This window comes from Engraulis encrasicolus, chromosome 6 (genome assembly GCF_034702125.1).
Source record: "Engraulis encrasicolus isolate BLACKSEA-1 chromosome 6, IST_EnEncr_1.0, whole genome shotgun sequence".
NCBI lineage: Eukaryota > Metazoa > Chordata > Actinopteri > Clupeiformes > Engraulidae > Engraulis > Engraulis encrasicolus.
Genome location: NC_085862.1, coordinates 26,203,429 through 26,219,494, shown reverse-complemented (window position 1 = coordinate 26,219,494; position 16,066 = coordinate 26,203,429). Strand labels below are relative to the sequence as shown.

The following is a 16,066-nucleotide window of genomic DNA, read 5'->3' as shown; positions in this document are numbered from 1 at the left end:
AAACACACAAAAAAGTAGGCTTGATCTTAATTTGCCATTTATGCAAAGTAATCGATGATGTGTACTGTATGAGACAAAACACTAAAATAGCACCAAAACCAAGAATTGTATGTCTATATGACGCTCTTTGCTGGCCCCACATTTTCATTTCGCCTAGGGCCCCAAAGTGACAAGATCTGCCTCTGCGGGAGGCACAATTGCAACATTGCACTATTATGGTTGGCAAGGTGATAGAAATGGATCTTCATCATGATGCTTAACCCATTAAAGGAACAGTCCACCCTTTTTTGATTTTCACATATTTGCAGTATTTCCCAGCATTACTCATGAATGTGCATATAATGTTCGTCTATGTGTTTCCATTGCCTATATGTATAGCCACATTAAGCGTAGCAATGCAAGTCTATGGGGGCAAACAAAACATCATGAAATGTACTTATAAAGTACTTTAAAATTAATGTAAAATTCACCAGAGTGCAAAACAGCTATTTAATCCTGTCCTGTGATCACTTGTGGCTTGATGATAATGCCCCCATTCACTTCCAGTGATTATACTAAGCTATGCTAATAATTCTGATCCAATAAATCTAATTACTGAAAAAACTGAGAAGAAAATGATAAGCACATTCATGAATAATACTTGGAAATACTGCAAATATTCGAAAATCAAAAAATGGTGGACTGTTCCTTTAAGACACAGCGTTATAAATTTGCTGTTAGCAGAATGGCAATGATCAAGTCGTAGTGCATTACTAAAGGTCCTGTGTTATGTCACAGTATGGTAATTAACTTTTCAATAACTATTACGGCGTTCAACTGGTGGAATGGCATGCATTATGGGGCTACATAGCTTATAGCCTTCGCATTTTTCTTCATCCATTAAGACCTGTCCTAATTGGATGTTACCAGAATGACAATGACCAAGTCGTATTACTAAAGACTGTGTAATGTTGTGGTTACTTAGCACCGACAGCACTATGTTAGTCAAAGACTCTGTAGGTGCCTTTGCATTGTCTCTGGTTAAGTCTTTTCAGGAACTATTACAGTGCTCCACTGGTGGAAAGACAGGCTACTAATTACTAACGCAATTAGGCTATTTAAAAAAAATAAGGTAAAAAAGGCATTTCTTGACCAGAACTTAAAACTATCGCTCATAATTTAGAGTCACTGACACAACTAACTGATTGTCATATGCACACTGTATATTATATAGCCTAACCATTGTAATAGACCTATACAGTAAATTAGAATTTACCATAATGTTCCGCTATGAAATGTGCCTGTGTGAATTATATATGCTTACAGCAGGTGGCAGTAAAGAGCAGAGAGAGAGAGAGACAGAGAGAGGCCGTGTCTCAAATGCCGCACTTGTGCACTTCGGGCACTGTTTTTCAGTGTCTCAGGCGCTCAGGCTGAAAATTTCAGTTGAGTCAGTGCACTGAAAGTGCCAGGATGATGCCCTAACAATGGCGGGAAAATGCAGTGCTTGGCTGAATTCGAAACGGGAGGCAGTGACTCGATGACTCTCCTCCTACATAAACAGGTCACTGATCAGTTAGCTGATGAGGCAGCCGTTACGAACGGCACTAACGAGTGCGCCGCCTTGCGCATTTGATGTTACAGCGATTCTTGCGATTCTATGGCGGGAGTTACGTTCATCACGTTAGCGCTTAGCTTACGCATGCCAGAGTCATGAATAGGAAAATCAAAATCAATTATCAATGGCTCTGACGCATGCTATTTGAACGGTGAATGATCGTCAGACGGCGGAATCGTAAAATAGGCTATAAATAGATCTAGCGACAGCATATTTAGATACTACAATGTTGATTTATGCATTCGATTTTCAATATCTACATACATAAGTGTCAGAACAAAGAGTAGGCTATGATAAGGTAGTAGCTTGGGTAGTAGCCATGTTTATTTTTCAAGTTTCCGGTTGAGAGGGAGGTGGCGCACAGCATGTTGGGTACCAAGGCAGCGAAGTCAGCATCTGATGTATCCTCGAAATATCCTCGTTACGCCCACAAATGCAGTCAACTGCCGAGAGAGGAAATAAAGCAATTTTTCGTTTCGATTCACACTTGATGACTCGATGTCCAGTTAGCTCACTGGAAGGACAGCTGCCTTCCCCGTTTCGAATCGGGCCCTTGAATGATGGACACTGCACGCACTAAACGGCGGCCATGTTGACAATGACACGGAGGAAATGTGGCATTCAGTTCATTAGAAGAGTTTGGTCAACAGTCTCCTAATTCTGTAAGTAATGTTGATGGGACACCAACCTTTTCATGCCAACCAAAGTATTGTATGAGTGATTGTTGTCCTTTGAGGTGAAGGACATGGAAATACAAGCACCAGACGCTGTGCATTGTAAACAGCAGCCAACTCATATTTTGGCGTGCTAATGCCATGCTCAGCCATCACTTCCAGCAAGGGCACAGTGCATAGGGCTCTTCAGTGCATAGTGCTTTTCCACGACACTATGCACTAAAGACCTCAGTGCACTGTGTGCACTATGCACTGACTGTCAGTGCACTGACAAAAGTGCGTCATTTGAGACACAGCCAGAGAGACAGAGAGGAGCTATACACAGTACACAAGTAGGCCTACACAAGTACACAAGTAAACAAAAAATGTGTAAAGTGTTCTGATAAGTAGACCTACTCCGTGTGGATTCTAGTGACTAATGTTTGCCAGTGTAACAGTACTAGTAGGCCTATAGGCTACATAAATAAAAATTAGTCCAACAGTTCAATAATACTAAGTGCACTAAGTCCACAGACCTATAAGTCTACAGTGTGATTGCAATGGGTAAAATTAGAGTAGAGCAGAGTCTAATTTGTACATATACTAGGCCTACTAGGCCTACAATAATGCTACAATAAAGATGAACTAAAATGTAAGTCAAGTGTATTATTATTGTTATTATTAATGGTAATATTTACATTAGTATTAATATGTTTTCTGTTCTTTCTGTTGACAATGTCAGAAAACAAAGTCATAGTGAAGACGAATAGGCCTACAAACCTGGTAACATGCCACAATGTGTTAAATTGGTAGTTAGGCCCACAGACCTGTATTAACATAGGTCTGTGGTTAGGCCTACATCATGCAGTGCGCATGTACGAACTTCCTACGTCGCTTTAACGCTTTTCCATCAATTTTATGTCGACTTATCTCTAGCCAATCCACCTTTTTAGAGCGATATAAATGAGGTCGACAAAGCTGGCGTTGAAGCGACTTAACCGCTTTTCCATCACTTGTGTCGCATCAACTTTTTAATGCGCATTATTTTAAAGCGACTTTATATTGGATGGAAAAAGGATTAATGGTGGTTACATGTAGCCAGAGAGAGTGGATACTTTACTTACAGAATGTAGCATTTTGCTCGTGCTACAACCACGATGTTCCATCGTCGTCATGGCACCCGCCAGGAAGCATCAGGCTGAGGCTAGGCTAGGCTAACTAAAAACGTTAGCCCTGCTTGAGGATATCATGCGGAAAATTGTGTTTGTTTTTTTGTGTTTGGCTTACACATTTAATATTTGTTCTACTACAGATGTATACACAAATAATTGGGCTGTTCAGCTGGCGAGGTCAACTGGTTCTGTCGACAGGATTGCGAGAAAATATGGATTTACCAATTTGGGAAAGGTATGCCAATCCATATTCAGCCCTAGCAATCAATGATTCAGTAATGTTTTAGTTTTTATTGCAGTTGCTTACCATTAATCCAGCGGTGATAACTACTGTTGTTTTATTATTTAGATATTTCAGGACAGCAACTACTATCACATGAAGCAAAGAGCAGTGACAAAACAATCCTTTCAAGCGCACCTGCACAATGTTCGACTAAGAAAAGATCCAATGGTAAGGCTCTTTGATAAAGAAGGATAGTCATAGTCTATGTAAATACATTAAAGAAAGTAGTAATTAAATATATATATACGTCAATGGCTACAGTAATTGAAAGACTAAGTTAAGGTTATGATGAGCCTCTTATGGTAAGGCGAAACTGCTACATATAGCCTGTTGCTTCTGAATTGATTGGCTATAATTTTAAAATGAAAAATGAGAGAATAATAAGAATAAGCAATAAGAAATGACCATTGGACCACCATTGATTGAAGAATGATCTTACTTATTTTCAGGTGTGTTTTTAATAAGCTTACGTTAGAAATATGTTGAATGAAATATTGAACTGCAATCAACTGGGGAAAGGCCGGACCATAAATGTGTTTGTTTCTGTTTGTTTCCTTGTTTGTTTGTTTACATGTATTTGTTTGTTTGTTTTTGTCTTGTAGATTCTGTGGTTTGCACAGCAGTCTGGAAAACCAAGGAAGAAAAGAGAATTTGTACCTCCTACTGATCCTTTATTCCCTCAGCAGTGGCATCTGGTATCACCCTACTACACTGTTTTAACACAATCTCCTCAGCTGTTTAACAACAAGCATGTGTTGTCTGTAATTTGTTGATTTATTTGATTCTTATTGTTAAATAACTTTAAGCTGCCTCTTGTGTAATTTGTATTGTAGATAATACCGGTAATGCAACATAGATAGATAATGCTTTCTCTTTCTTTCAAAGTTTTTTTTTTAAATTTCGTAACTGATTATTTGTATTGTTCTAATGATCAAATAGCTTAAAGCCCAGAAGGGCAGGCAATGGCAATGGTTCAGCTGTGTGTGACCTCTCAATGTTCAGCTGAGACAGACATAGGGAAGGAAATTTGTCGCTTTTGGAGGGAAAGGCTGCTACTGACTCAGAGTGTCTGCTTCCAGAGTGAATCATTTGGGCACAACATTGTGGCGGCTTGGTCTCGTGGCTACACTGGAAAAGGGGTGGTTGTGTCTGTGCTGGATGATGGGTTGGAGACAAACCACCCTGATCTCGCAGCGAATTATGTAAGCTAACGAGTCATACACCTGCACATTAGGCTGCCAATTAAACACTACAGTCATTTGCATTGAAGTTACATCTCCCACTAAAGTCCCTTGTTGTGCATTGTTTATTTTTTCCCCTCAGGATCCGGAGGCTAGTTATGATATGAATGACATAGATCCTCATCCAGATCCACGGTTTGGACCTTACAATAAGAACAGGTGGGTCTTCGAAGTGTCAAAGTTAACCAGAATATCTGTTAAAGGACCAGTGTGTAATTGAATAATTACAAATTGATGATGGTAGTAAATAAAAAGATGGCATTTCATTTGTGAATGGTCAGCAATAATTCTGGACATAATTTTTTTTTTTTAATTACATACTGGACCTTTAACGTCTTCATTTTGTTTTGTTTTGATGTATTTTAGTCATGGAACAAGATGCGCAGGGCAGATCGCATCCGTGGCAAACAACAGTGTGTGTGGTGTCGGTGTAGCATATCATGCTAAAATTGGAGGCAAGTGGTAACAGTAACAGACCAAGCTGGGTGGCACTTTGCATAATTTTGCCTGTCTTCAGTCATGCTCGTGTGAATGCACATCAGGCTTATCTGATTGATCTTTACACTACACATGTGCTGCTTTGTTTAGCTATACGGATGTTGGACGGCCACGTGACTGACCTGGTGGAGGCCAAGTCTCTCATCTTCAACCAGCAGCACATAGACATCTACAGCGCCAGCTGGGGTCCCCCAGACACCGGCTCCCTGGTGGAAGGGCCCGGCTTTCTTTCTCAGGAGGCCCTTGTCAGGGGTGTCAGAGAGGTAGGCCTACGGTTTCATCACTTAAACTACTACCGGAACGCTCGGGTTTGGTAAACCCAGTAAGGACCCAGCAGTGACAGAAATAAGCAGAGTTCAGGGCACAACTGACATATTACTGTCATGAACGCAAAAGGAAGCCATTCCTGAAGTCACATATACAGACAAATTTTACTGTACATTCAATGCACATACAGTACATACAATACTGAAATATCTAAGATTGACAACACATTGAACTTTTACCTATTTTAGTCAGTTGTTACTCCAAGCGTTCCAATCCATACCATAGTTTTGTCTCAAAGATGAAAAAAACCTGGGTCTCGCCAAGCACCCAGTTCTGGGCCCCTGATCTGATGTGACAGCATCATCTATCTCCCTGGCATTCCCAGTGGATTATACGCTGTAGTGTGGTTTGGTTTTTCCCGACTACACTAGACTAGACTGGCAGGCTAGAGAGTGTAACATGAAAGGCTGCATGTGTGTGATGTTGCTATGCAGGGCCGTGGCGGCCTGGGCTCCATCTTCGTCTGGGCCTCTGGGAACGGCGGCGCTAGCGGGGACGACTGCAACTGCGACGGCTACGCCAACAGCATCTACACCCTAGCCATCAGCAGCACCACAGACAGGGGAGCCGTGCCCAGATACAGCGAGCCCTGCGCCGCCGCGCTCACCACAACCTACAGCGGCACGCCATTCAAGCATAGGAAGATTGTAAGTATTCAGATGATGTGTATACTGTGTTTCAATCATAACGATCATGGGAATTGTTTATTTTGTATTTTCCTTATGCTTATATTCAGGGCCCTAAATTAACTTTTTTCATCACCAGCCAAAATGGCTAGTAGATGTTTATCTTACCAGCCAAAAACACATTCACTGACTAATGGGTCAAAGTGGCTAGTAAGTTTTTCTTTTCTACCAGCCAAACAGAAATTTCACCAGCATTTGGCCGGTGTATATTCATAGAGCACTATTCCCTGTAATTACATTGCTCTGTAATACATGATATATTTCTGCATGGTCCTGCAGGTGACCACAGACGTGCATGGCTCCTGTACGTATGATCACACTGGGACCTCGGCCTCAGCACCCCTGGCTGCAGGCATCATCGCTCTGGCCTTACAAGCAAAGTAGCTCCCATTTTTTTAATCACATACCCAACTCTATAATGACCATAGCATAAACTGTGTTGCCATGTAGCCTACAACATTAACAAGACATTACATGTACAGTATTCTTTATAAGGGCATTATATCTTGATGATTGCCATTATCGCTATTACGCTCTTGTAATAGGGGCCATGTGTGATGATGATGGAGTTTTAACAGTGTTCATGTGCGTCCTTCCCAGTCCTACACTTACTTGGCGTGACGTGCAGCACTTGGTTGTGCGTGCGTCTAGACGCTCCAACTTGAAGGCAGATGACTGGACCACGAATGGAGTAGGAAGATATGGTGGGGTTCTAAGAAGTCTTTTTCTTTAATTATTTATATTAGGCTGTTTTTTTCCTCCAGGAAAACTTAAGTGTAGGCTACTGCCTTTGTTGACCATTATGTTCACAAGTACTGTTTTGTATTGGAGGAATATGGACTGGTTTGACTGGTGCTTGGGCAAAAAAGAGCATTTTTAGGTCCCAAATACTGACCTTCTTGCCATCAAAATCCATAAAATGGGGATCAGTTTTGGATGTTTAATTTCATATCAACGTCCCATACGGCGTTGTCTGATAGTAATAACCATAACCTAAAGCAGTAATAGCATGTTGGTCAGTTAGGCATGTGAATGTGATGTTTGTTCCTAGTCAGCCATTACTACGGCTATGGGCTCCTGAATGCTGCAAAGATGGTGGGTCTGGCCAAGAAATGGAGAGCGGTGAAGCCGCAGAGGATATGCCAGCACGAGATCATCAGGAATCAAGCCCAGTAAGAAACTATCATCACGTTTGATTTTCTCAGAAGGATAATGAACATTCAGCATAGCATGTATGCATGCATGCATATTACATACAGCATGCTTGTTTATGTATCTTTTGTCACTTTAAAAAGGTGTTACATGTAAAGCAATAACCACCACCTTTAATGAGAAATTTGGGATGGGTTTAAACATACCTGTAGATGGCTTCTGAACATCCTTTGGCACTGTGAAGAACTGATGTAGTGGCATACTGTAGAATAGTAGGCCTGTGTTTTCAAATAATGAGTTTGGGGTGACTTTAAAATAACAATAACAATGCATTACACCTCAGCAGAGTCTTAATGTAAATACAATTGCTAAATCACTATTGTCTATTGTTCGTTACATAGTCCACTATGTAAGGAGTAAAAAAATGTTACTTGTGTGTCCTGTGTGATGAACTACACAGTGCAATAGATTAGTGCGAATTTCAGATATGACCAGTGTGTGCTCTTGCTGTTGCTGTTGTTGTTTTCCTGCTGCACTCCCAGCCTCATCAAGCGTGATCTCAGCATCAGCTGGAACGAGACGGCGTGCAGGTGGGGCAGCAACCGCATCAGGTCCCTGGAGCACGTTCAGGCGCAGCTCACCCTGACGCACATGCGCAGAGGAGACCTCACCGTCACGCTCACCTCGCCCTCCGGGACGCGCTCCAACCTGCTCAACAGGAGGTAGGTCAGGGGTTCGCAACCTAATCAATACCCGCCTTCCCTTCAATAAGTAAATAATTGTCTGCGGCCCTGGGTACATGTGTTATTGACATACATGACACTTGGCCAGCAGACGGGATTATAACTATCAGCCAATCCCCTTCAGGCCTTTCGATCGATCCGGCAGCCGGCTCTCCGGTTGGAAGTTCATGAGCAGCAGATGCTGGGACGAGGATCCCACTGGAGTCTGGACTCTGGAAATACGAAATGTGGGCCATCGCCACAACCTCGGTAGGTTTTTAGTCCAGTGATTCTCAAACTGTGGGCCGGGCCCATTGGTGGGCCCTGGAGGTATACCAAGTGGGCCTTGAAACCATTTTCTAAAAATCAAAATGAAATTTGTGTGTGTGTTGCAGCTTTTTATTTGAGTTTTATCGTTTATTGGGTCAGAGGTGGGCCCTGAACATTAGTGAAAATTTCAAGTGGGCCCCAAGTTTGAAAAGTTTGGGAACCCTTGTTTTAGTCAAAACATTGGGGAAACCAAAAGGCTGTAGTTCAGGGAACTGGGCCCAGTACTTTCTTTCAGGCCAGTTTGGACGGCTGCCTTTTTTCTCTCTCTCTCTTCCTCTCTCTCTCTCTTGCTCTCGGCAGGGATGCTGACACATCTGCGCATAAACCTCTACGGTACGGATGAGCACGTGATTGGGCGGCGTGTGGAACGGACCCTGATTCACCAGTGCAGCGAGAGGAATCTGGACGGGAGCTGCAAAGGTATAATATAGTATGGTCAAGCAATCACACATGTTCAGCTGCTCACCATAATGCATAGATTGGCACATACCAGGTATTTTTCAAGGTGAAGTGTTCTAGCCTTGCTAGGACAAGTAAAGTCCATTTTTCACAGATTTCACCAAAGAGTATCCAATCACTAGTTCTAAGTGTATAATTGGATACACCGGGCGCAAATGGGCGTTACTCGTCCTAGCAAGGTTTCTCTTTGAGAAATACCCACAGAGTGCATAGATTTGTGTTTAGTGGATGCCATGGTCAGGAGCAACTGTGCATCAGCCAAAAACTATTGCTCAATTTTCAGTACCATTAATCGATTGTATCAATGCACAAGATTAGAACACAGATTAGCTACGTGTCTTATACTGTATGTCTCTCTCCTCTGTTCTGCATCCAGAGTGCCCCTACCCTCTGTACACGTATGAGAGCATCTGCGTGGTGGCCTGCCCCCCCCGCTTCTATGAGTCGGATGGCAACAGCAGCACCCCCCTGCAGCGCCGCTGCCTCCCCTGCCACCGCACCTGCGAGACCTGCCAAGGCCCCCAGCGCACCCACTGCATGGAATGCCCCGTCCACTCCACCTTGGACCACACGACGGGCTCGTGCAGCACGCCCCGCTACGCCTGGGACGCGCGGCGGGGGCTGCAGGACAGCATGGACCGCACCGTGGCCGTGCTGGGCATCATGCTCGGGGCGCCCATCGCCGTGCTGTGTGCCATGTGGCTGGTGGCCCTGCTGGTGAGCCGGGTGCTGACCCCGCGCCTCAGCCAGGTGACCACCAGGGTGCCCCGTTACCAGGACAACAGCGTCGTGGGCAGCAGCGTCAGCCTCAGCAGCATCAGGAGCAACAGCCGAGCATCGGACGTGGTGGAGATGGTGGTGATGAGTGTGGTGGTTAACCAGAGCCAGGATGAAGAGCGTTCCGATGAGAATGAAGAGCGTTCCGATGAGAATGAAGAGCGTTCCGATGAGAACGCAACATCAAAACAAGAAATGTTACTCTCTACTCTACTAAACGACAGTGGGTCAGAGACTGAGAGCAGTGAGAGTGGTGAGAGCAGACAGCAAACGTGACTTTATCCCAGCCTGTCTGTGTTTTTTTTACTTGCCTATTAAAAACATTTTTTTTTGGTATTTTAACTTTAATAGAGGAGTGTTTTTCTTTATTGCTGGTTACAAGGGGGATTTTATGGTTTATTTTCTCTGTTCTGTTAAATTAAATCTTTTTTAGTGTAAATTCATAGGGTAAGGGAAAAAATACTCATTCATTTGCAGTACAGCATGTCAAAGTGTATTAAAAACAGGCAAAGATACAAAACACAATAGTCACGCAACAAAGAAACCGTCGAATATTCTTCAAAGGGTTGCCTCCTCAAAACAAACAGACACACACACACACACACACAGGGACATGCTCCTAGCTGCACTGGCTACTTTTAAAAGGGATCCACAATAAACATGCGCTGAAAATGAACAGTCCTGCGCGAAAGCAGCGAGAAGACACAATTTAGAGATTTACTGGCTTGGCTCTCACTTTTACAGGCACAGCTTGAAGCTAAGCCCAATAGTGAACCACAGGAATGGGGTATTTTAGGAGCGAGCTTCTTTTTTTTCTTCTTCTTTCCCCCATGAAGGAGCAGAGTTCAGCAGCATCCCCGGCACAGTCAGAGTGATTCCTCCATCCTCTTGCCCTCCTTCCATCTACGTCTCACCCAGACTCATGGAGACGTTTCGAGGCCACGCGGAGGAACGCGTCCCATCAGTACCATTAGCATACGTGTCCCACGAGCCGAAGAACAGGTCTCTAGAGCCGAGGTCGAAGAGGCAGTAGATGTTGAAGGCCATGAGGGCCACGAGAGGGAAGATGGTGAGGCCTGACCCGAACGCTCTCCAGGAGCTGCAGGTGTGGAGTAGCAGCCCGTAGATTAGCCTGTGGAGGGGGGAGAGAGGGAAAAAGGAGGATTTTAAGGGGCACGAACATACATGGCCGACAACTGACAAGTTGGATGTGACATCCCTTCATGTAGTTCCAAAGAGACTTCACTTTATCTTTAACACAACGACTTCTAACAACATACATCTAAAAAAGTTGAAAGTGACGAGATTCATGCAGTGTTGAGAACACTTTAACTTCACCTCAATGACTTTAACTACCCCTGACCATCATGCTGTCACATCTGTGAATCTTGTAGCCCCTTAAAAGACACAGTTCCGCCGCCACTGGGACGTTGTAATAGTCACTGGAAAAACTTGAACTACCAAAGTACTACACCACTATGACAGTGCACATGGCCTTTAGTAATATATTACGACTTGGTCATTACCATTCTGGTAACAACTAATTTATAACAGGGGTAGTGCCTTTAAGGTGCACTGTGAGAGTAGGTATTGCAACTACCCTGCTCATTGAAACTGTGCTGCTTATTGCCAAATATGATCTTTTCATGAATGTTTACTTAGTGATAAACCAATATTTACGAGTATGACCAAAGTGCAGCAATTTTAGCAGCTAAAAAGGGCTATTTCTTGAGATTCAAAATGGCGGACCATAGAGAAGATCCCCTTTTCATGTATGAAAAATGCAATTTTCCCAGTCATAATGAATACTTAGAATTTGATGGTGGAGGTAAGTATTCATAAAAAGGTAACGTTAGTGAATGTGCAGCATGAATTCTGGAAATAAACAACTAAAGATCTCACACAGTGTCCCTTTAAGATGTTTTGTCGCTGCTAAAAAAATATTACACAGTACACCTTTAAGGGGTTAAAATGCGCTTACCTTCCTCCTACAAATACACCAGCCAGGATGGGGATGACCCTGAGCTGGTTTTGGGGCAGAAAGGTGGCCAGGACGAGCAAGTTGAGGATGTAGAGGAAGAGCTGCACCACCGAGCCAGTCACGAAGACCTGCACCAGGGCCAGAGCACCGGGCTTCTCCTCCTCCACTACCGGGCTCAGAGACCCGGAGCAGAAGCGGCACAGGCCGGCGGTCAGAACCGCTGGAGAACAAGGAGAGGAAAAAAGACTAATTACTGATGAGAAGAAGAAGAAAAACACTCAACTGGTCACGCAGAGGACGCTGACACTAATTGTTAGCTAAACAACACAAGAAAGTAGGGTGGGGCACACCGACGAAGAGAGAGAGAGGCAGGAAAAAACCCTGTCAGCCCTTTATTTCCTATTTTTGTCCAACAAAATTACGGTGTTTGGATTTAGAAAAACCTAACAAGACGGCGTTCGGCTCCTTTCATTCCCAGTGCATGTGTTGTTTCAAGTGCAGAGGCACTCCAGAGGAGACTTGAATTGGCCACTTGCGTTCACATTCGTCCTGCAGGCATGGTAGAGATGCCCTTTAATACAGATCTACCATCAGTTTCCCATTACCGGGCCTAACTACGCCCATAATAGCACCACGAAAGCTCTAAATTAGTCCTGGATCTGTGGCGGCTGCAGTGTTGCCAGATTGGGCCGTTACCCGCCCAATTGGGCTACTTGGGAAGGCCGTCTGCAGGTAAAAACGGGAAGAATTGGACATTTGGCGTTTTTCCTGCCGTTTTGGGCCCATAGAAATCAATGCAACTTGTTGAAATTGGGCGGAATTTAGTGAATTTTGTGCGGTTTTTGAGAACCTTTTGGGTGGGATTTGATCAGACACATCTGGCAACAGTGTGGCGGCTGAGGGGCCACCTCTACCCAACCCTGACCATCTGCTCCACTGCACTGAACTGCACTGGTCGCCACTGACTGGAGACGAAAGCCTTAAGCACAGGAAGGAAACTACCACAACTCACCAATCAACATGGGGACAGCCACAGCCATGCTGGTGTGTGTGTGTGTGCAGCAGTGTGTGTGTGTGGCGCAGTGTGGCATCAGAGAGTGTGTGCACATGGCACTAAACCCTTAAGCAGAGGGTTTAGAGGGAAAACTACCACAACTCACCAACCAAAATGGGACCGGCAGCAACTGTGCTGGTGTGTGTGTGTGTGTGCAAAGGCACTGATGCCTAAAGTCTAAAAAGAAGGGAAAACCACGCCAACTCACCAAACAGGATGGGAACAGCAGCAACTGCACTGGTGTGTGTCTGTGTGGTATGAGTGTAAATGTGTAAATGCATTGGTGTGTGTGTGTGTGTGTACGCTCGCATGCACAACACTGAAGCCTCGAAGGCACAGGAGGAGAAAAAAACAATACAACAATCAAGATGGGACCAGTAGCAATTGTGGTGTGTGTGTGTGCGTGCATGCGTGTGTGTGTGTGCGTGTGCGTGCGTTTGTGCTGGTGTAAGAGCATGTACAAGGCACTGAAGCCATGAAACCAGCACCACAACTGAACTATCAAGATGGGGAGAGCAACAACTGTGTGTGTGTGTGTGTGTGTGTGTGTGTGTGTGTGTGTGTGTGTGTGTGTGTGTGTGTGTGTGTGTGTGATGGATTTGCAATTACTTGTGTTGTGATTGCAGTCTGTCACGCCAATGACCTCTTCAGTGTATTTGTCAGAGGCCCAATATGGTACCTCAGAAGGTCTGGAAGAGCAACTCTCTTCACTACACTGTGTGTGTGACTGGTCTCCCTCTTCACTACTGTGTGTGTGTGTGTGTGTGTGTGTGTGTGTGTGTGTGTGTGTGTGTGTGTATCTGTGTGTGGCACTGAGGCCTTAGGCCTAAAAGAGAGGGGAAAACTCACCCATCAGGATGGGCAGCGCAGCAACTGCACAGCAGCTGAGCGTGAAGACCAGTCGGCTGGTGGTGTCGGGGCACTGGGGCGCCTCTACGGGCACGTATGTGTACAGCGCATACAGCAGTCCCGGCAGGCACAGCAGGCAGGCGACAGTGGCGCAGAAGGCAGGAACGCGGCCACTCTTACAGCAGGAGCAACCACTGCAACAAGAGCAGCAACAGCCACTGCCACGACTGTGCTCCGTAAGACCCAGGTCCCCATCACAGCGCTCCTGGTCCTGGGTAGTAGCGTTGGCCCAAAGGCCCAGTTCAATGGTCTCGCCTGGGGACCGAATGAGAGGGTGGTTCTCTCCCATAGTGGAGTCTAGCTGGCTGGATCCCGAGGGGCTCCTCCACTGTTCCTCTGCCCCACTGGGGACACCGTTCAGTCCGTGGGGAGGTGGGGAATGGCTGTAGAGTTGCTTGTCAGGTGTGCTTTCAGCAGGGGGAGAGCGGGTGTGATGGTCCATTGTCACAGGGTCGTCTATGGCGTCCTCCATGTTGTTATGATCATAGGATCTGTGGTGTTCGTTCAGACAGTTGGGTACTCCTATGCGTCAGAGTGAAGTATGTGCAAGCATTAATGACTAACCAAATCAGATCAAGTCAGTTTGGGTTGGCAATCACACATTGTTGATGAAATTAATCTGTCAGACATTTTCTGTTGTGGACTGAAAACCTTACACAGTCATACTCTTTTTCAGTCTTTACAAAAGTATGCCACACATAACAAAAAGCCTACACGAAAAGGGATGCATATGAATGCATGCACATAGGACATCTGAAAAGTAAGGCATGCAAATGCGCCACAGACCAGTGCGTCAGTGGGGCATATTTCCAAATATTTAAACGAAAATTCATCATCACCACGAACCATTTTGCTCCTCAGCAGCTGGGGTTTGTAGGCACAGTTGGGACCCAGGTATGGAGTGACTGGGGGAGTGCAGCTCCTCCACTGAAGACTCTGGACTATCAGACACTGGCGCCAGAGAAATCTGCGTGTCCAAGTCGAGGAAGGGAGAGAACGAGAGGCGAGAAGGATCGATGTCCTGTAGCTGATTGATTATATCATTAATGGACTCCTTCACACTTTCGATTTCCTGAGTTGCTTGCTGATTGTTGTTGTTGTTGACAGGGCGACGTGTTGATGTCATCTTTATGCCACCTATTGTGTGGACAGGGGGAAATAATTAGCTCCTAGATTTGATTGATATTTCGAGTACCTTTGTGCCTGGACATTCCGTCTGCGGCTGCCATTCCGTTGGTAGCTTCATATTTCTAGAGCTTTGTTGGGAGCATTTGTCTTAATACTGCCAGACGGGGGTTCAAACGATTTTTTTTCCGAGTCGCGCATGAACATCTGGGAATTCAATTTTAGATTCTCCCCCTCTGGAGCAAAGCCAATTGTGGCGGGCGATGAAGTAGCTCAGAGGCATCCACATTAAAGCGCAGTATGTTGAGTTCTCCAAACTTGTTACAGAGGGACGCAAAGATCAAACCAAATTGTACCGCGAAGAGGGAAAACTTTTACGCATACCCAAGTCTCATTGTTTAAGCCAGAATGCGTACCATCACCGCCATCGTGGGTACCAGATTTTTTTTTTCGACGAAGAAAAAACAGCCTTTTGTTAGATACGTTGATTTTCCACGAAGAATAACTTGCACAACATAAAGGACGACAATGTTTACGTGTTTCTTCTTTGACCGACTGCTATTCATCTGCCACTGTGCCTCACATTCCTCTATTCATCGCATGTCATAGGAAACGCGGAGATTACTATCGCGCAAGAGAAGGTTGTTCCAAGTGGCCAAGGCAAGCCTACCTATTGTTGACCAAGCCTGTTGCAAACGAGCAGTTAGTAGATAGATGGAGCAATCCATCATAAGATTACCGCCAGTTAAGGTAGATTGTTTTTTAACCTATCGATACTGTCGAGTCAAAAAGGGATAAAACATTGCATTATATTCAATTTCTATTCACAACTTACATGCAACTTCGGCAGAATCAAGGGAAGGAGTTCCACATGGAATACAAGCTTATCCTTTTCTTCTCCACCGTGCTCTTGTTCTCTTTTCTCCAGACTCCCCAAACTTCTGAATCAAATTTCAAGTCAGACAAAATACTACAGTTTAACCCCCGCCCACACTTGTTGCTCTCCCTCTCTCACACACGCCATATGGAGCGCGTTACGGCTGCGCGGTAGTGGTTTTCTTCACCCTAGGAAAAAAACTTAGAACTGATATACAAAACCA

General features: G+C 44.8%; 2 protein-coding genes across 3 annotated transcripts; one reads left to right on the top strand and one right to left on the bottom strand.

Annotated features, from left to right (window-relative positions):
* Nucleotides 1–3,432: 3,432 nt before the first annotated feature.
* LOC134450980 (proprotein convertase subtilisin/kexin type 4-like) lies at nucleotides 3,433–10,239 on the top strand. Of its 2 annotated transcripts, none has more exons than XM_063201046.1 (15): nucleotides 3,433–3,657; nucleotides 3,772–3,873; nucleotides 4,308–4,400; nucleotides 4,785–4,907; nucleotides 5,029–5,105; nucleotides 5,313–5,401; nucleotides 5,535–5,707; nucleotides 6,206–6,418; nucleotides 6,737–6,837; nucleotides 7,058–7,161; nucleotides 7,509–7,629; nucleotides 8,152–8,331; nucleotides 8,477–8,601; nucleotides 8,962–9,081; nucleotides 9,497–10,239. In XM_063201046.1, exons 1-15 carry the CDS (start codon nucleotides 3,499–3,501, stop codon nucleotides 10,171–10,173), a joined length of 2,457 nt encoding a protein of 818 aa, XP_063057116.1. In that variant the 5' UTR covers nucleotides 3,433–3,498; the 3' UTR covers nucleotides 10,174–10,239. The 2 variants fall into 2 exon arrangements, with proteins under 2 accessions (XP_063057116.1, XP_063057117.1); XM_063201047.1 differs by having other exon boundaries at nucleotides 3,741–3,873.
* A 36-nt stretch (nucleotides 10,240–10,275) lies between these two features.
* On the bottom strand, nucleotides 10,276–15,898 carry LOC134450982 (uncharacterized). Its single transcript, XM_063201048.1, has 5 exons — nucleotides 15,802–15,898; nucleotides 14,688–14,978; nucleotides 13,782–14,363; nucleotides 11,879–12,098; nucleotides 10,276–11,029 (listed from the first exon to the last, which is right to left on the bottom strand). The coding sequence occupies exons 2-5, from the start codon at nucleotides 14,965–14,967 to the stop codon at nucleotides 10,801–10,803; spliced, it is 1,311 nt and encodes a 436-aa protein (XP_063057118.1). The 5' UTR covers nucleotides 14,968–14,978; nucleotides 15,802–15,898; the 3' UTR covers nucleotides 10,276–10,800.
* Between the last annotated feature and the right edge of the window lie 168 nt (nucleotides 15,899–16,066).